The following is a 21,085-nucleotide window of genomic DNA, read 5'->3' as shown; positions in this document are numbered from 1 at the left end:
TATATTCACATGGAAAGAAGAGGTAAAGAATAAGAAAAAATCTCATTGACTATGTTATTGTTGATAGTAATGTTTTTTCCCTGGTGCAGTACATCTGAGTGTACAGAAGGATTTGAAATTGGAAGTGATCACCATTTAGTCTTGAGCAGGATAAAATTGAATTTCATATTGAAAAGAAGAACATGTAAGAAAGTTTTAAAGCAAATAAAAGTTGAGCAGCTCTCAGATGTGAACTGTAGACTAAAATACACAAAGATTATTGAAGAAAAAATGAAAGAGTTTGAGAACAGGAACCAAATCTTGGAGATTCAATGGCAAGCCTTGAAGAAAATCTTGATAGATTCAGCCGGTGAGGTTGTGTACAAAGATAGAAAAATTAGAACTCTATGGTGAACACAGGAAGTTAAAGAGGCAGTGAAGGAAAAGAAGAAAGCATATCAAAAGTTCCTGGCAAATGAGTCAGCTTGTGCTCTCAGAGAATACAGAGACAAATGTAAGAAAGCTAAACAGCGTGTAAAACTAGCTAAACAAAAGTCAGGAGAGGACTTTTGCAAGAACATAGAAAATAAATATCAAGAAAGTGGCAAAATATTCTGGCGGTTGTTGAAGCTTAGGAATGGAGGAAAGAGTGCTGTGAAAGGAATTAGAGATGATAAAGGTGACACATGAAAATAGGAGAAAAAGATATCTTTGAAGTATGGAGTAATTACTTTGAAAAATTGTAAATGAAACAAACCGTGATGACAGCACAGTGGTAAAAAACGCTGACCAGGCATGCAGTCAGGAATAGATATCCATACTTGAAATAGAAAAAGCCATCGAAAGCCTGAAATGTGGAACGGTAGCAGGAGTAGATGATATTCAACCAGAAATGCTCAAGTGTGGAGGTATAAAAGTCTTACAGTGGCTGCACTGCATAGTTCAGAAGGCCATGGACAGAGGGATGAATTCCAGATGATTCGAGTAGAACTCTCATAGTTCCCATGTATAAAAAGGGAAGTAAAACTGAATGTGAGAATTACAGAGATATTTCATTATTGAGTGTTCCTGGTAAGATATATGCACGTATACTTGAGAAATGGTTGAGAAGAATTGTGGAGGAAAAGCTCGGTGAAGAACAAGCTGGATTCAGGCCAAATATAGGCTGTTAGGATCAGATCTTCACTTTACGACAAATAGTTGAGAAATCATGGGAATATAACAAAGATCTGTATTTAAGTTTTGTCGATCTGGAAAAGGCATATGACAAGGTGCCAAGAGAGAAGCTATTCGAAACACTATAGTTGTATGGTGTCAGTGGGGCATTATATCAAGCAATATTTAGTCTTTATTTGAGTTGTAAGTCAGCAGTTAGAATTGAAGGAAGTACAGGAAGCTGGTTTAATGTTAAATCTGGTGTCAGACAAGGATATACATTATCCTGTCTGTTATTCATTATCTATATGGATCACATGATGAAGGAATGTGGCATTAAACCTGATATCAAAATTGGAGATGTTAATGTCAGCTCTTTGCTTTATTTAGATGATGTTATACTTCTAAATAAATCCGTTACGACTCTGCAAGAATCCCTGACTAAATTGAATAACTTTTGTAGTAGATATTATTATTATTATTATTATATTATACTTCAAGGGAGTCCAAAGACGCATCGAGGGAGAGTGTTCCAACAGCATCGAATGATTGAAACCCTTCCATCTACTAACGTGCTCAAACCTGCTTAACTTTTTATGTAAGCCATTAGTAGCAGAGGCTCTACCAATCGACCAACCTTTGCTGGCATGGTATGAAAGTCAGCATAAAAAAAAAAACAAAGACAATGAAAATAGGCAGAAACATTGGAAAATATCAATTGCATTGTGAATGGAAAACTTATAGAACAAGTAAAACATTTCAGGTACTTAGGCATGATTTTTAGTGAAGATGGTAAATTAAATATGGAAATTGACAACAGAAGCAATAAAGCTGGTATGGTAAGAATTCAACTGAATAAATTTATATGGAATAAGAGAGAAATTAGTCAAAACACTAAATTAACTGTATACAAGACAGTCTTCAAACCAGTTTTAACTTATGGATCTGAGAGCTGGGTTAGAAATAAAACACTTGACGAAAGATTAGAGACTGCAGATATGAGAGTCCTGAGAAAGATTAGGGGTATGAATAGATGGCATCAATGGCAATATCATATTAAATATGAGGATATTAGGAAAGAACTTGACATTGTCAGCATCCAATAATGCATTAGCAGAGCTAATCTCAGGTGGTATGGTCATTTAAAACAGAATGGGAGACGAAAGATTAGCAAAACAAGTGTTTTCTGTTAGGTTGGCAGGAAAAATATCCAGAGGAAGACTGAGATGTAGGTGGATTGATACAGTAAAAAGTGCATTAGAAGATAGATATATAAGACCTGATAATATTGGGATCTTGACAGGTAACAGACTGATTTGGAGAAAAATTGTAGATAGGAAGTTGGTAAAGATAAATTTTTCATGTAGTGCCATCATATCCTGTACACCCCCCCCCCCCCCTTGAGGATATATATCAGGAATTTGATGATGATGTTGATCAGATGGGGAAATTTGAATGTTTGAAAGTTTATCTACAAAATGCATAGAGTTTTTCAAGTAGGAGTTTGTATGTTTGGCATGAGGTTTGAGGAGGTTAGATAAGTGTTTAGAGAGAAAATGTTGGAGAGCATATGACATTAACTATTGGACTTTGAGGAATGTCTCTTATGAACTTTAGGCAGACCATATAATCTTGGAGTGATGAGGTGTCTGGATTTCAGTTGTTTTTTAAGGTCTTCTGTGAATTAAAAAGTACTGGAGATCAGATGACCAAGTGGGATCATGGTCCATTTCTGAATATGTGGAAGAGTCCGATAACATGGAGATGATCTTGTTGTCATAGTCTACACTATTTAAAATGACTCTTGAATTCCCTTTGTCTGCCTTAATTATAATCATTTCATCATTGTTATTATGTGAACTTTTCAAAGCATCTTTCTCTAAAGTTGTGAAATTATTTTTTGCCATCTGACTGTTTAATAAAACTGAAGTGCTAAGTAATCTTGTGGATAATGTCTCTTTGTAAGATGACAGAAATTTATATGTTTGAAAAATTGCAGAGACAGCTCTGTAATCCCTGCATTTTTGAGAATGAAAGAAAATATACATTCTACAAAGGCTTGGAGAATATATATAGAAGCACAAGTTTGCTTTTTTGCAGGCTGAAATAAAAAAAAAAAAAAAAAAAAAAAACTAGGTCAGACTTACTCTCTACTGAACAAAGAGCATTTCACCTACATTTTACTCTGGCTAATTCAGTATCCCCAAATGTATGGAATGCCAGAGATGGCATGCAATCGAAGGTCTCAAGAATAGACAAAGAATGCAAACAAGCTGTGCAATTATCATTGGTTATATTATCTGCAAATCCTTGCCATATATGGTTGTAACATGGAACTTTTTCAAGCCATTTCAAACATCCCAACATCCATGCTTATGGAGAGATTCGAAAATTCACCGCTTGTTGATTAAGATATGATATGAGATATATAAGATATGTTGGATAAGATATGCTTATCCAAATGTATAAGAATATCTTATCCAGGTTGGCCATTTGGCCAACCTAGCTAGTAAAATACTGTTCTAAATCACTCACTGAAAAGAAGAAACTTACTCCACAAGTATTTTTCAGCATTGGAAAACCAGCCCCATAGGGATTATTTAAAAGGCTAGAAAGGATTAAACACTGCTAGCTTTTTAGAGCTACTCTGGAAATATTAAATCATTAGGTCCTTACTATAATAAGGGTTCTGGGGATGGAGGAGTTAACCGGTTTATTAGTTCTATATTTGGGAAGGAAACAGTTTGGGGATGTCTTTGGTTTGCCATTTTCTTTTATAGTTCCTGTGAGCACATATATATATAAGCCAGTATGGTTGGTTGAGTGAATAGTGTTCCTGCTCTTCAACCAACAGACATCAGAGTTCAGATCCCACTCTAGGCATGAAAGATTGTGAATATATATAAACGAGGGTTGGTAGAAAAGTTTGGTAAAAAAAAAATAAGTTAAACACATTTTTTTGGAAAAAATCATCTTTATTTCTCAACATAGTCTCCATCAAGGTCTATACATTTGGTCCAGCGAGTTTCCAATTTTTTTCATTCCATGTAAAAAGTAGGATTTGTGAAATGTGCAAAATAGTCATTGACAGCCTTGATGACATCCTCATTCGAAGAGAATTTTTATGTTTAGGAACAAGAAGTCACATGGGTCCAAGTCCGGAGAATACGGTGGATGTGGAACCAGTTCGAACCTCACTTTGTGCAATTTTGCCATTGTTACGGCCGATGTGTGGGACTGTGCATTGTCTTGATGAAAGAGCACTTTTTTTGTGCACCAATCTTGGCCGTTTTTCCTTCAGTTCCTCTTTTAAGCTGTCCAACAATGATGCATAATGGACTCTTGTTATTGTCTTACTCTTTTCCAAATAGTCTATCATGATAATTCCCTGGAAATCCCAAAAAACAGTGGCCATCACTTTCCCAGCTGACAAAACGGTCTTCACTTTTTTTGGTGCTCTTTCACCAGGCATTGTCCACTGTTTTAACTGCTTGGACTCAGGTGTATGTAGCGGTGGCTAACTACGCAAAAAATCCTGAGAATTGTGATTAAAAATTACCAAACACTGTGTTGAAATGTTTTTTCGCATGTTTTTGATCAACAGTCAGCAATCGTGCACGCAGCTTTTTCATGTGCAATTTTTCATGCAGGAGATACCTACAATCTCAGCAATCTCACACGCTTTCACTCGGCGATCTTCCATAATGATACCATGGATTTTGTCAATAATTTCCTTCATAGTGACCTCAGTTGGGCGTCAGGAGCGCGCTTCATCTTCGATGGACTTATGATCATGTTTAAACTCACTTATCCAAAAAAAAAGTCTTTAACTGGTGCAGAGTCCCCATGAACTGCATCTAACTCGGCTTTGATTTGCGCAGCTGTTCACTTCTTCAAATAAAAGTGTTCTATCGCTGCATGAAACTAGTTTTTCTCTATTCTTATGAAATATGCAAACACTGTCATTTTAAATGTTTGCCAAACGAGGACTACACGTGGCTAAAATTTGGCAGTGATTATGAAAAAGATGATACATGCCGACACTGGTATGAATGAATGAATTTTTGTGTCGCTGTCTATTGGAAATTTAGCAAACTTTTCAATCAACCCTCGTATAGTTGTGCAAATTGTAGATGAATTTCATCACCAAGCATGAGACCACTGTTCCAGTATCATATATTGAGTAGGGGTGGGAATATCTTTTAAACGTTCATTGTTTGTTCTTTAGAGGTTTTCAGATTATAATCTGAAAAAAAATTTAAAAATACCTAGCTTATGGTACTAATGTATGTTACAATCTTTTGTAGGTGAGAATCACATCAATATATATTTATATGATATTATATGCCGGCCTGGTTGGCCGAGTGGTTGGCATATCTGTTCCCCAGCCAGAAGGTTGCGGGTTTGAATCCCGCCACGAGCATGGATGTTTGTGATTCTCTGTGAAAATACTGTTGGTGGTGGTTGGTGGTAGATGGTGTTGGTGTAGTTGCAGTTCGTTGTAGAGTAGGTGACCTCCCTTGATGAGTCTTTGGACTCCCTGGAGGTGTCACATAATAATATAATATATATATCCATCACTTTAATAACTAAGTCCAATTTAATTAATTATTCTATAACCATCTGCTTCATTCTATTAGTTGCAGTATGAATGTAAATCAAAGTCCAAGTGTTCCAGGTGGAGAAACTGTTTGTTAGGCCTATTTTGTAAAATGCTTATGCATCTATTATTTTATTTTTTTTTTTAGTGTTTTATCTTCCATTATGCAACTTATGCCTAGACTCTGGCTGAAAGAATTTTATATACATTTAGTCACCTTGGTTTTCATTTCACTTAGACATTTGCAGTACTGCAAAGGTACGACACTTGTCAGAAGTATATAGCTCTTCCTCTTGCTGGTTGATATTTAATCATATTTAAAATGTAGGACATGTGCTGTAATAAGCCTATTTCAATTTTGGTTAATTTAGATCATTTTTATTGCATAATTTAAATGAAATGAAATTTTTTTATTTTGGATCTCACTTATAATTTATTATTTTGTGGTGCAGTAGCAAAATTATGGAAATTGGACTTATGCTTACAGTACAAATGTTTTGATGAATGCTATCACTGTACAAGAAAGTTATTGCAAATCACTTTTCACTTTTTTTCTATGATGTATGATTCTTTGTTTTGCTTTTTTTAAACATGAATTTGATCTTTTATTTATTTTTGAAATTAGTGTTATATATACATGACATTTATGCCTTGATTATGTTTATTTAAATTTAGAGAAACAAAAATTGTTCTAAGAGGTGAAAGCACTCAGCATCTTGTAGAGCTTGAGAGGAAAGCCTTATCTTTAGGTCTGCCCACATATCTAGTTCAGGATGCTGGGAAAACACAGGTATATTTACTTAATTTGCAGTGAGTTTCTTTTAAAAATTTGACAGTTTATTGTTTATTAGTACTGATTTTTGCTCTATTTTATACAGGCAGAAATTTATGCCTGTATAAAAATAGGACAATTCTTTGTTTATAGTATTATATAAATCTCACATAATTGATATTTGCTTATTACATTCCTCTTTTATAGTATTATAAATATTAAGTATAAATTTTATAAATAAGCTGTAAAATTAAATTTTAGTTGCATGATAAAACATTAAAAAATATATATTTGTTTGCATTTCTTAATGCATTTTTGTATACCTTAGCACTACTGGGACTGCAAAGAGGTTAAGTATTGGTGAAACAAATGAAACAGATGTGTTTAAATTCTCAGATTGTTTACCTTAATATTGTAATCCTTAGGGATTACATAGAAAAGTGTGCGCACGTGTGTGTACTGTATATATTTTATATCTATTTCTAGTAGCGTTTTATGTCATACACCATTGTGATGTGTAATCACTGTACTATCAAAGCAAAAATGGAGACAACATGGCAGCTACATTTTCTTGCATTTTGCTTTGAATCTCCATAATGAGCATGCATGTTAAGAGTTTTGGATAACTTTTGCCTGTTGTAAGAAGTCAGTTGTGCATATGAGTGATATTGCACCTGAATTCTTACAACAAAAAAAGAGAGATGAGCATGAATTTGAGAATGCAACTTCTGAAAATATGTCTTTTTCATGCAAATGAGCTAAGTAGGCATGTAGCATACACGTAAAATACATGTGCAATCACATGACTGGAAGAAATTCCTCAAATAGAGCCCCTCCTCATGGAGCACCTGTTTGTGGTGGAGGGAGCCTCCTAGTGATGGTACTGGCCCTTTTTTATTCTTCCTGTTTTTCTTTCTTTTCTTCCCACTCTTCACTCTACTTCTAAGTGTTTTTGCTATCCTTTCTTCCAGACCTGGGATCTAGTGCATGTGGTGTGACCAATGGATATCTGAAAATGGGGGGGGGGGGATCCTGATAGTCTTGTACTAATCTAGTGCGTGCGGTGTGACCAATGGATATCTGAAAAGGGGGGGGGGGGATCCTGATAGTCTTGTACTATTTTGGCCTCTGCTTTGGCAAAGCAGGCAGTCCTGGATGACCTGGTCAGGATCACTTGACTAGTGGGCTTGCCTGTAAGGGTCACCATTATTGTAATAAGTCTCTCACACCATGATCTGTGTTTGGGACCCAAGGCTCGCTCTGGTGCTGGTATAGTGTTGAGGGTTGCCCTGGTGTTCCACTCTCGAGTACGGTCATTGCTTGCCAGTCAGTGGGCATTCATTTGGGATGGGGAGCTCCACCGACGGGGCAGGGGGAACCTTTATTATAAATCTTTCATCCTCAAATGTTTCAGGGACACTACTCAAGTCCCAACCAAGTATTGTTACTGATGATACATCACTTGATAACAGAAGTAAGACAAAAAAAAAAAAAAACTCGATGCCGATATAAATGTACCATTTCTCTGATCATTCATGCAACAGGTGAAAAACGAATAGGGAAAATGTCCCTTCTTCTCTGAAAATATTCTGGTGATATCCTTGTAGAAACATCATGCCAAAAAACCTTCTGAAAAACTATTGAGAGTAACATCATTGGGTGGAATACCAGTTATAGTAAATCTCATAAAACACTGAACTCTTTTAGAGGAGCGATCTCAGAATGGGATCCCCCAATGAAGAGATATGTTCCAACCTTAAAGATCAAGGAATGAAAGGTATGAGGTACATTCTCATTTGTAGGGATGGTCATTTGGTTCCAACCAGGAACATCAATTTATTTTTGATACACCTAAGCCTCCACCATCTGTAAAAGAAGAGTATCTCAACTGCCTGTTGTGGCTTTACCATCTGTGCCTGATGTGTTAGTTTAGAGCATGATAACAAATCTTGCTCTTCAAAGAAAGCTAAATATGTCAACTGTCAGGGAGAAAAAAATTTGTACATTTATATAGATGATATATGATATATTTTGCTCTGTTCTTAAAACAGAACAAAATAAATCATATTAGGATGCAGAAAGGATCCTCTTATGCTGAGAAGGTGTCGACAGAAAATATCAACAGAAACTTAAGTTCGTATTTCTATCCTGCCATCTGATAATTTCATGATATCTGAACTTTGACTGTTAGTGCTTTTCTGTTGAACGCATCAATCACATGATATACAGTCTAACTCTAGAAACAACTCCAAAAATGACTTCATTCAATGAGAATCCACTTTTTTAAAAAATCATGGTGTAAAATTTATGGTGGTTAAATTAAATCCTTGTCGTCTGCACCATTATAAAAATCTGTTTATCTTATTCAAAACTTATCTTCAAAATCTCTCTTTATTTAACTTTACTTTAACTCAATCTTAACTTAAACAGGCGTAACTCCGAGCGTATAATCTGTTGCTTGATTTAATCTCTTAACCTTCAATCCTCTCACTCAACTGAATTCCCCCTTTGTCTCAAGGCCGCAAATATTATTGTTCGTGTGTGCAAAACCTCTTCAGATTTAAGAAATTGCCTCTGGCTGGAGCCAATCTGTTTGTCTGACCAACTGGCATTTTTCTAAATTGAATTTTGGAAATTTATTTGATTTCTAGCTGCGCCACCAAAATTCGTGGATAGGAGATACACTCAGTAAAACATGGAAACTTTTCTCTCTTACTTAATACTAAATATAGCAACGTAAAACTTCTATACTATAGTCATGGCTATTTAACTCTAGGACACACAGATTAGAATTTTATGAGCAGTGCATTAGTAAGTAGGAATCAGGCAAATTATTTAAACAAGAAAACAATTTATTCATAATCAAAGAAATACTAAAATTCCAAGTAAATTCAGATTCTATACTTCAATAGCAACTCTTAACTGCAATTACAATTACTCCTTTTAAGTAAATAATTCTTGTAAAACAGCATGTCTATGATATTTCTTTAGTTAACGCTTAATTACACACAGGGCAATTCTTCCATTCTAAACAAAAGCAGGCTTAGCTAATAACATCAATATTAAGCACATAATATTTCACTCTAAATTATACTAAGTTTTCTCTCAAACAACTAAACAAGATAATTCAAAGATTAGCTTAATGCCTATAGTCTTCATTATTATTACAAAGAAAACTTCAAACAAATCACCATCACAATTCTGTCTCTAGTAAGAACAACATAAAAACCTTACTTTGAAATGGTAGTCTAGTCCACTCTCATAGATTCTTGAATTCTCTTTCCTCTGATACTTTCCGATCTTGGCTATACAATTCTGGGATTTGTGAGATCCCTTCTTACTTTGCGAACTTCAGGAACTTGGCGGCATGAAAATCCAGTAAGGACTTTCTTCAAACACAACTCAAATTAGTTGTCTTGCACTTCTAGCATCTATCGGCTGAAATGCAGGACTCCGACCTTGAATTGGGGCAGCTTTCCCGAACCTGGACCCAAATCAAAACAAAGACGAACTTATTCTGCCACACACATCGAATCTGCCTCTCCTTCTGCATGGCCTTCCACCTGAAGACGATTAGCAAATCTCCGTTGCCGTAACCCTTGTAACTTACGTCGCAATCCCGTAACCTGCCTCACCGTAACCCTCTCATGACTGTGTCGGCGTAACTCGTAAACCTATTTCTCTGTAGCAACCCCCTTTTATCTGGCTCTTTTGACCTTGGGTTCTGCTGCATTTTAATCCCTTGGGTATTTCGTGGGTCTGCACCTGCCACCCTTTTCCGTCTTTGCATTAAGGCAGGAAACCCCCCATACATATTTGACTTTCGTGATTGTAATTGTCCTAGGTTATAAGTTAATAAGATAATCCATCTGGAAATATCTTTGTCTGAAACTTTCTTTTGACACAAATTATTTCACATTTAACTTTCTTTATTCTTTTTACAAAATGTTGGCGGTTATGCTATTTAACAATTCACAACAATTTATTTCTATATTACTAAACATAACAAATTTTGCAAATTAATCACAAGTATATTGAATAGAATTTCGTCTACCAATAAAATCATTATATGAGGTATTTTTGTATAAAAATCCTTCTATACCAGATTTCACAATAGTAAGGATATTACTTAAAAATAAACCACCAAACATTCCAACTGAAAAAAATTATACTTGGGTATCCATTGAAAGTAAATTAAACTTACCCACTGATCCTATCTCTTCCTCTGGAAGAGATAGGACACTGGCTGTCTATACTTCCCAAAATCAATTGATAGATATAAAGGTAAGCAATCTCTAGGAAATCAGTAGGCAAATGTTTACAATGTATCAAGATTTATCAATGATATCAAGATTTTGCTGCAAAAACATGAAAAAATGTTTCTTGCAAACAGAAACCTCTCTGTTTCTGTTTGCAAGAAACATTTAAAAGCTAATGAGGACCCTTACCTTAAGGAATTTTGCTGTTGTATGCAACAACAGAATTAGAATTGGTTCTGCTCATGGTGGAGTAGCTATCCTAGTGGGCAGTCTCATTCCTTTCCATCATGTCCAGCTTGATACTGCTCTAGAAGCAGTAAAATTTTGCTTATCTATGAGATTTCTTATTATGGTCTTTTCAGTGTATTTATCACCATTATGAGATAAATCAGATGCAATTTGATAATCTTATGTTGCAACTGCCTGAGACTATATTTCTTATGGGTGATTTTAATGCACACAACACTCTGTGGGTTGGTGCCAACACAAAAGGATGAGGTTGTATCATTGAACGAGTTGATAATATTGACCTCTCTTTTGAATAATGGACTCAATACCTTCTTCCATATGCCTGCTCACATGGATATTGAAGAGAACACATACGGAAATGATAATTTTTCTGTTTTTTGCACTTCTTCACAGGAACCACATTCTCCTACATTGATCCCCATGTGGAAAATGGACCAGACTGACTGGAATGCCTTTTACCATATTGCCAGATTTAATGCTGATATAGTTAGTTAAACACCTATCAGTGAAATAATAAAGTATGTAACAGATTGTATTGTCCATGGAGCAATAGCCTCAATTCTAATAAAGCATCATCTCGATTCCCACTCTCTTCAAAGCCTTGGTGGAACACAGAGTGACATGCAGCCAAAGAAAGATCAAGGTGGAGTATTGGGTATATTTCAGAGATACTCCACTTAATCAAACTTAATAGCTTTTAAATGTACTCTGGCCTAAGCATGTTATGTGAGACATCACAGTGAAAAACAGTCTTGGATCCATTTTACTTCATTAATTACTCAAACAACCATTGCAAAAATTATATGGGACAAAATCCAGAAAATGAAAGGTAGATACAGAACCCACTAGTTACCTACCATAGACCATAATGAATGCATTGTTGTTGTTGCTGATCCCAAAGCTATTGCAGTCACTTGGAAAATTTAGCCAGAATCTCAGCAACAACTTCATATCCTTCTGAGTTTTTAATACTGAAAGAGCAACAAGAGAAACAGCAGCTAAATTTTTCTACCAATGGCTTGAGCTGTACAATCAACCATTTGTTGAGGATGAACTATAAAGAACTCTTTTTTGTCTCAGCCCATTGCACTTAGTCCTGATGATATTCATTATGAAATAATAAAACATCTTCCATCATCTTCTATCGATCTCCTTCTCGATATATAACAGAATACACAGAGGAAGAGTTTCTGGATTCTTGGCATAAATCAGTTGTCATTTTTATCTCAAAACTAGGTAAGGATCCAACACAAGCAAACACTTATCAACCCATTGCTCTGACCAGCTGCCTTTGTAAGATATTAGATAAAATGGTTAATGCCAGAATTCTCTGGTATTTAGAACACCAATCTTCTCTCAAATACACAATGTGGCTTTCTAGACATCATTCAGCTTTGGACCATTTAGAAACTTGTATATGAAAATTTATATCCCTGAAAAAAGAATGTCTGGTTTCAGTATTTTATTTGGCATGGAAAATCACCTCTCTTATTCATAGATAATGAATAAGAGAGGGGATAATGTACATCCTTGTCTGACACCAGATTTAACATTAAACCATCTTCCTGTACTTCCTTCAATTCTAACTGCTGACTTACAACTAAAATAAAGACTAAGTATTGCTTGATATAATGCCCCATTGACACCATATAACTGCAGTGTATTGAATAGCTTCTCTCTTGACACCTTGTCATATGCCTTTTCCAGATCTACAAAACTTAAATACAGATTTTTTTAAGAATAAGGAGCTAATAAGCTTCATTTCGGCAATGAAAACATTACTTAAATTAAGGGGATATTAAATCCCGCATAGTTTTAAAACCGAATAAGAAACTCAAAGATCAGAATCAGAGAGTTTCTTGCCGAATATAGTAAACTATAAAGTATCGGCGTCACTAGCGTTAGCCAATGCAAGTGATCCTAGTACGTAGTACAATACCAGGGCAGCTCGTTGCAAAGGTGGTAAAGTTCTGATCGCTATTCTTAGGTATTTTCCATAATGTAAAAACACATTTCCTAGGAAATGTATGCTGTTATTACATTATGGAGGGAGGTCACTACCCAGACCGGTTTCAGCCTTTTTTGAGGCAACGAGTTTGAGTGCAACGAGCTGCCCTGGTATTGTACTACATACTAGGATCACTTGCATTGGCTAACGCTAGTGACGCCGATACTTTATAGTTTACTATATTCGTCAAGAAACTCTCTGATTCTGATCTTTGAGTTTCTTATTCGGTTTTAAAACTATGCGGGATTTAATATCCCCTTAATTTAAGTAATTAAATACAGATGTTTGTTATATTCCCATGATTTCTCAGTTATCTGTCGTAAAGTGAAAATCTGATCATGACAGCCTCTATTTGGCCTGAATCCAGCTTGTTCTTCACCAAGCTTCTCTTCCACAATCCTTCTCAACTATTTCTCAAGTATACTTGCATATATGTTACCAGGAACACTCAGTAATGAAATGCCTCAGTAATTCTCACATTCAGTTTTATTTCCCTTTTTATATATGGGTACTATGAGATCTCTACTCCAATCATCGGGAATTCGTCCCTCTGTGCAGGCTTTCTGAACTATGCAGTGCAGCCACTGTAAGACATACCTCCATACTTCAGCATTTCTGGTCGGATATCATCTGCTCCTGTATCCTTTCCACATTTCAAGCCTTTGATGGCTTTTTCTACTTCAAGTATGGATATGTATTCCTGACTGCATGCCTGGTCAGTGTTTTTTACCACTATGATGTCATCACTGCTTGTTTCATTTAGCAGTTCTATGTTCTTGCCAAAGTCATCCCACGACTTTTGTTTAGCTAGTTTTACACAGTGTTTAGCTTTCTTACATATGTCTCTGTATTCTCTAAGAGTACAAGCTGACTTATTTGCCGGGAATTTTTGATGTGCTTTCTTCTTTTCCTTCATTGCCTCTTTAACATCCTGTGTTCACCATGGAGTTCTGATTTTTCTATCCTTGTACATAACTTCACCACATGCCTCTCTGGCTGAATCAATCAGTGTTTTCTTCAGGGCATGCCACTGAATCTGCAAGGTCTGGTTTCTGCTCTCAAACATTTTTGTTTGTTCTTGAATAATATTTGTGTATTTTAGTCTACAGTTCATATCTGAGAGCTGCTCAACTTTTATTTGCTTTAAAACTTTCTTACATGTTCTTCTTTTCAATATGAAATTCAAATTTTATCCTGCTTAAGACTAAACGGTGTTCACTTCCAATTTCAAATCCTCTGTACACTCTGGTGTCCTGTACCAGTTGGAAAACATCACTATCAACAATAACATAGTCATTGCCTCTTCTCTCCATGTGAATTTGTGCACATTTTTATGTTGGAACATGGTGTTAGTAATAACCAGTCCATGTAATGAGCTAACAGGTATTTGCCATTATTATTAGCTTTGCGCTTTTCTCCAAATTTTCTCAAAACATTTTTGATTTGTCTGACAATCATTTCCTATTCTGCTATGTAGATCCTCAACAAGGACCAACTTTTCCTTTTTTCATCGTGTTAGTTGATTTCTTTAAAGCCTCAAAAAATTCCTTCACTTCTAACTTAATAGAACCTTCTGTGGGACCATAGACACAAATACGTCTCATTGTCCAGTTTCCCATTCTCATATTTGCCCACATCACTCTACTTGAGACTGCCTGCCATTCAAGATTAGCCTCTAAATTTATTCAACACTAAATACAATGGCTACTCCTTCTTTTCCTTGATTGTCATTGCCTGAATATAACATTTTGTATTTATTGCTCAGAAAGATCTCACCAGTTTTTGTCTTTTTTTTTTTTTTTTTTTTTTTTTCAGTCACCCCTATTATGTCAATCTGGTACTTATCCAATTCCTCAGCTAGCTCCATTTCTTTGCCATTCAGGCTTCATCATCATCATCATCAAATTCCTGCCATGTACCCTCAAGGCGGTGTACAGTATATGACAGTACTACATGAAAAAATTACATCATTACTAACTTCCTATCTACAATTTTCCTCCAAATCAGTTTGTTACTTGCCAAGACTCCAACATTATCAGATCTTATATTTCTATCGTCTAAGGTACTTTCTACAGTATCAATCCACCTATATCTTGGTCTTCCTCTGGGTCGTTTTCCTGCCAACCTGGCAGAGAACACTTGTTTTGCTAATCTTTCCTCTCCCATTCTATTTAAGTGACCATACCACCTGAGATTAGCTCTGCTAATGCATTCCTGGATGCTGACAATGTCAAGTTCTTTCCTAATATCCTCATTTTTAATATGATATTGCCATTGATGCCATCTGTTTACGCCTCTAATCTTTTTCAGGAGTCTCATATCTGCGGTCTCTAGTGTTTGGTCAAGTGTTTTACTTCTGACCCAGCTCTCAGATCCATAAGTTAAAACTGGTTTGAACACTGTCTTGTATACAGCTAATTTAGTGTTCCGACTAATTTCTCTTTTATTCCATATGAATTTATTCAGTTGACTTCCCACCATACCAGCTTTGCTGATTCTGTTGTCTATTTCTACATGCTCAAGACTAAATAGTGATCACTTCCAATTTCAAATCCTCTTTGGACTCTGGTGTCCTGCACCAGGGAGAAAACATCAGTATCAACTATAACATAGTCAATGAGACTTTTCTTATTCCTAGCCTCTTCTCTCCATGTGAATTTGTGCACATTTTTATGTTGGAACATGGTGTTAGTAATAACCAGTCCATATCCTGAGCAGAAATCCAACAGATATTTGCCATTATTATTAGCTTTGCTCTTTTCTCCAAATTTTCCCAAAATATTTTTGTATGTCTCACAATCAATTCCTACTCTGCTATTTAGATCCCCAACAAGGACCAACTTTTCATTTTTCATTGTGTCAGTTGCTTTTTCTAAAGCCTCAAAAAATTCCTCCACTTCTACCTTAGTAGAACCTTCTGTGGGACCATAGGCACAAATAAGTCTCATTGTCCAGTTCCCCATTCTCATATTTGCCCACATTACTCTACTTGAGAACCACGCGGTTAGCCTAGTGGCTTTGTGCTTTGCAACCATATGCCTGGGGAAGGAGTGTCCCAGGTTCGATTCCCATTGTAGACGTGAGGAATTTGAGGATCTTCTTCAGGCATAGCCAAGTTAGCCGGTCTTGGGCGTGGTCAGTAGGGTTTTTTCCGCCAGTTTATCTGGCGTTTTTCATCCCGCAAACAGGCAAACCGGCCCCGTGAACATACGCCTCTACAGTCAAAAATATATCCCCCCCCCCCCCAGCGGCAGATCAGGCGGCGGGTCGGTTGGGAGTAGTACTAACAAGAAGTCGCATCTAAAGTAACACGTGGACCCTGCATAGGAAGCGGGAATAACGCGTAGAAGAAGAAGACTCTACTTGAGACTGAACTGCCATTCAAGAAGATTAGCCTCGTATTTTTTGTTGAATATTATGGCTACTCCTTCTTTTCCTTGATTGTCATTGCCTGAATATAACATTTTGTATTTATTGCTCAGAAAGATCTCACCAGTTTTGGTCTTTTTTGTTTCAGTCACCCCTATTATGTCGATCTGTACTTATCTAATTCCTCAGCTAGCTCCATTTCTTTGCCATTCAGGCTTCTTACGTTGATAGTACCAATCTTTAACTGTGGTGATTTTGAGTTGGGGTTTGTTTTCAGATTTGTTCCAGTAGCTGACTTTTCGCTGTTCGCCCTGATTCCCTGGCGAAAACAACGGGGGCCTTGTTTAACCGGGCGACGCCCCAGCTGGCATGAAATTTTGTCATGTTGTACCATCATTTTTTTTTATTTTGGCTAAAAGCTGACTTTAATCAATAAGAATACAATTTGGTCAGCTAAATCCCAAATTGCCAGCCCATCCTCGTTCGTTTAGTATCAAAGTAGATACCCAACAGGGTGCACCACGAGAAGGTGAGGATTGGACGTTAGGTCAGAAGCCCTGGTCGGTTCTACACATTCCTTTAAAGGCTATGTGGAGGTCTCCTCTCAGTTATACAGCTTTGACCCTTAAGCACCCCTCATTTAGGCTTCTTATGTTGATAATACTGATTTTGATCTCTGGTAATGTTGAGTTGGGGGAAGTTTTAGGATTTGTTAAAGTAGCTGACTTTTCACTGTTTGCCCTGGTTCCCTGGCAAAAACAATGGGGCCTTGTTTAACCAGACGATGCCCCAGCTAGCATGAAATTCTGTCATGTTGTACCATCATTTGAAATTTTGGTTTAAGCCAATAACAATACAAATGATATAATCACGTAATCACAAGAAAGATATTTATTTAACCAAATATTTCGGTCGTCTGCTATTTCCAGACCGAAATAGTTGGTTAAATAAATATCTTTCTTGTGATTACGTGATTATATCATTCAATCTTATGTCGCAAGTAACCTTGAAACAACATTAAGAATACAAGTTGGTCGACTAAATCCCATGTTGCTAGCCCATCCTCGTCCGTTCAGTATCCAGGTAGATATCTAACACCACGAGAAGGTGAGGATTGGACATTATATCAGAGGCCCTGGTCAGTTCTCCACATTTCTTTGAAGGCTATGTGGAGGTCTCCTCTCAGTTATATAGCTTTGACCTTTAAGCACCCCAATTTAAAAGTTAGACATATATAATTATCTTTTGTAATTAATAAGAATATAAAAGTTAGACATATGTTTATTATTTATTAATTGTAATTCCACAGACTTTATCAAATCTCTTTAGAAAAAAAGAGAATGACATCATATAAAATTGTATCTATTGTACATATACAGTTGGCCCTTGAACAACATGAGCTTGAACTCTGCAGGTCCACTTATACGCTGATTTTTTTTTTTTTTTTTCAATAAATGTATTGGAAAAGTTTTTGGAGATTTGCGACAATTTGAAAAAACTCGCAGACGAACTGTGTAGCCTAAAAATATTGAAAAAATGAAGAAAAAATTAGGTATTTCATGAATGCATGAAATATATGTAGATACCAGTGTATTTTATTATTTACTACCATGAAATATATACATATTTATCATAAAAAGTTAAAATTTATCAAAACTTATACATACAAACACTTACAGATCATACATGCCACCATTCGCAGTCGAGAGAAATGTAAACAAATGTAAAGATGAAGTATTAAATCATAAATGCATAAAATTAACTGTAGTACATGCTGTAATAATTTTTTAGTCATGTCTTTTGCTATTTCGGTGAGCTCAATTGTTTTGAGTATCCACTTAAAACGCCGTGGAATCTCTCCACACTAGCAGTTTGTCTCTCCAATAAATTGAGTATTGCAGTAAAAAGTGATCTCTCTCTCTCTCTGTTCTTGCGTATTTTTCAACGTGTTTAGTGCAATACTGTAAATCTTGAATAACATAGGATCCATACAAAGTGCTCCCAAGAAGCAGAGAACAAAGTCATGACATTACAAGAAAAAGTTGAATTGTTTGATATATATACCATAGATCGAGGTCTGCGGCTAAAGTTCCAGCGATTTCAAGATAAATGATTCCAGCATAAGGACCATTATAAAAGAAAAGGAAATTCGTGAGGCCATCACTGCAGTTATGCCAGTAGCCACGAAATATCTTTTTATCTCATATTGAAAATGCATCTTTTATGTGGGTGCAGGATTGCTATATGGAAGGCATACCTATAGACTTGAATATGATTTGAGAATAAGCGAAGTCATATGACAATTTAAACCAAAAGGAAGGTGAAGGATCTAAATCTGGAGAATTTAATGCCAGCAAAGGATGGTTTGATAATTTTAGAAAGAGGTTTGGTTTTAAAAATGTCAAGATAACAGAAGCAGCTTCTGCTGACCAGAAGGCAGCAGACTAGTTCCCAGACACCATTAAGAAAATCTTTGAGGAGAAAGGATATCTGCCTGAACAGGTTTTTAATGCAGACAAAAGTGTCCTATATTGGGGGAAAAAAATGCTACCAAGGACATTTATTAGTAAGGAAGAGACGTGAGCACCAGAATTTAAGGCAGAAAAGGATATGCTAACTCCACTATTTTGTGCTGATGCGGTTGTGTTTGTTTATGATCAGGACTGTCCTTATCTATAAAGCTGTTAACTCCCAAGCCTTGTAAGGAAAAGATAAACACCAGCTGGGGAGGGAGGTCAGATATGACCTCCCTCCCCAGTCTAGAGGCTGAATTAGAAATGCTGTATTTTGGGCAAGTAGACCACTTCGACAACTTCAGTGTTGAACTCCCGGGGGTTCTGGGTGGGCAGGGGTAGTGACCAAAATCTAATTCAAAACAAATTGTACACCACAATTTGTTTTGAATTAGATTGCAGAATTCATTTTGTTGATTTTCCTCAATTCATATACACAACAAAACATTCGATCTCTTGACAGCCAACGAACTTCTGAGTGTAGTATAAGTTTTTTAAATTTTGTCCTCATATTTTTACAAATTTTAGCAAATAATCTTGATTTAAGAGGTCTACTTTTAATGTAATTGACCATTTTAACAACTTTGTCCATAACCTTTTTTAATTCATTACCAGTGGTTTGCTTGACTAGTGCTTCGCGATGTAAAAAGCAATTAGTAATTATAATATTTTCATTCTCTTTCTTTGCTAAAGCTGTGAAACCTTTTGTTCAACCAACCGTTGAAGGAGCGCCATCTGTGCATATTCCTACACAATTTAGCCATAGCAAATTATTTTCCTTCATGAAGCAACCCACTGTTTTAAATATATCTTTGCCTCTAGTTTTCATTGGAAGTTCTAGACAACACAAGAATTGCCCAATAATTCTGTTAGTATAAATGAAACGTATAAAAACGAGTAATTGCGTTAACCCACTGACATCTGTTGATTCATCTAACTGCAATGTAAAAATCATATTATCATCTTGAAAAATAACTTTTATTGGCAGCTTAATGTCAGCAGACATGTCTTGAATATGTCTTCAAATCGTGTAATCTGCCAAAGGGATTTTATTAACTTCTATATCAAATTCAGGCCCAAACATTGTTTGAACAATAGCACAGCAAGATTCCTTTATAGTGGTTTTGGCAATAGTGTGTGGCTCCTTGTTTTTGGCAATTATTTGAGCAACCAAGTAACTTGCCTTTTGAGCTTTCTCTGATATCTTCATTCTCTTGGTGAATGATGTAGACTGCTTCTTTATAGATTTTGAAAGTTCGATAAAGTATTCTATTTTTCTGACAAATGACTGTGTTTTGAGGTAAAATGGTGCTTTAATTTGTTTGGGACCATACTTTCACAATAGCACAGCAATTGTGAAATTTGCAAGTTTCACCCCACAAACTAAACACTGGGGACAAGGACGGGTTTTCATTACCAGAAAATGTGAACCCCAATTTCATATAATCTTTATTGCATAAACGAGGCGTGGAAAATTTTCCTTTACACTTCTTCCGTATTAATGCAGACCGTTCAACAGTTGATTCTTGCGTAGTTTCCTCTATAGTCGATACATTTTGTTCATCACAAACGTCACCTTCAGCTTTTCTTTTATTAATTGGAAACTTATCCGTTTTACGGGTAATTCAACACCAATTTGATAAATAAAACTGTGCGAATTTATTGTAAAGCTTTAACAGTAACTAAACATAAAATAAAAGCACCAGCTCTTCGTTTATTCACGTTGCAGTTAGAATAAACATCAATAATAACATTTGTATGAATAAGTGTTGCGCTTTATTTTTATTGGTCGAACGATAATAAAAGCGACTACTACGTGATAAAACACAGGGATGAATTCGGCTGCATTTATTCTCCATTATTTATCGAAATATGTTGATATAAAATATTCTTAAAGGTTAAAAATAATTAAAAGATAGTTTGTGTATATAATTTTGATGGCGCTAACTAAAAGTCATACCGGTACTTTGCGAAATGGATTCCGCTGTGGAAATTTTCAGTGATTATTCTGTTTTACACTTTATGTTCGTGCGACACACCTTCATACTGCAGCCAATACAGTAACGTGTCGTGACACACAGTTTGGAAAGCTCTGGTGTAGAACATCATGTGCAAGACTTCTATGGAAGTGGATAGCCTATTCCAGTAATGGCGAACCTTTTTACCCAGGTGTGTCAAACA

General features: G+C 36.0%; 1 protein-coding gene across 4 annotated transcripts in view; it reads left to right on the top strand.

The window, feature by feature from the left end:
* The window catches only part of LOC150094670 (putative peptidyl-tRNA hydrolase 2), a 166,163-nt gene that overhangs the window by 103,480 nt on the left and 41,598 nt on the right, over window positions 1-21,085 (top strand). For all 4 annotated transcript variants that reach the window (XR_016550143.1, XM_090411267.1, XM_090411266.1 and 1 more), the window contains exon 5: window positions 6,410-6,524. Coding sequence is in view for 3 of the 4 variants with exons in the window: in XM_090411267.1 (XP_090267393.1) it covers window positions 6,410-6,524 (115 nt within the window). In the remaining variant the exon portion in view is untranslated. The remainder of the gene's footprint in view (window positions 1-6,409; window positions 6,525-21,085) is intronic.

This window comes from Typopeltis vanoorti, chromosome 21 (assembly GCF_054136105.1).
Source record: "Typopeltis vanoorti isolate ZY-2024b chromosome 21, IOZ_Tvanoo_1.0, whole genome shotgun sequence".
In the NCBI taxonomy this organism is placed as follows: domain Eukaryota; kingdom Metazoa; phylum Arthropoda; class Arachnida; order Uropygi; family Thelyphonidae; genus Typopeltis; species Typopeltis vanoorti.
The sequence above is the reverse complement of the archived record's forward strand: the minus strand, read 5'-3'. Positions and strand labels throughout refer to the sequence as shown.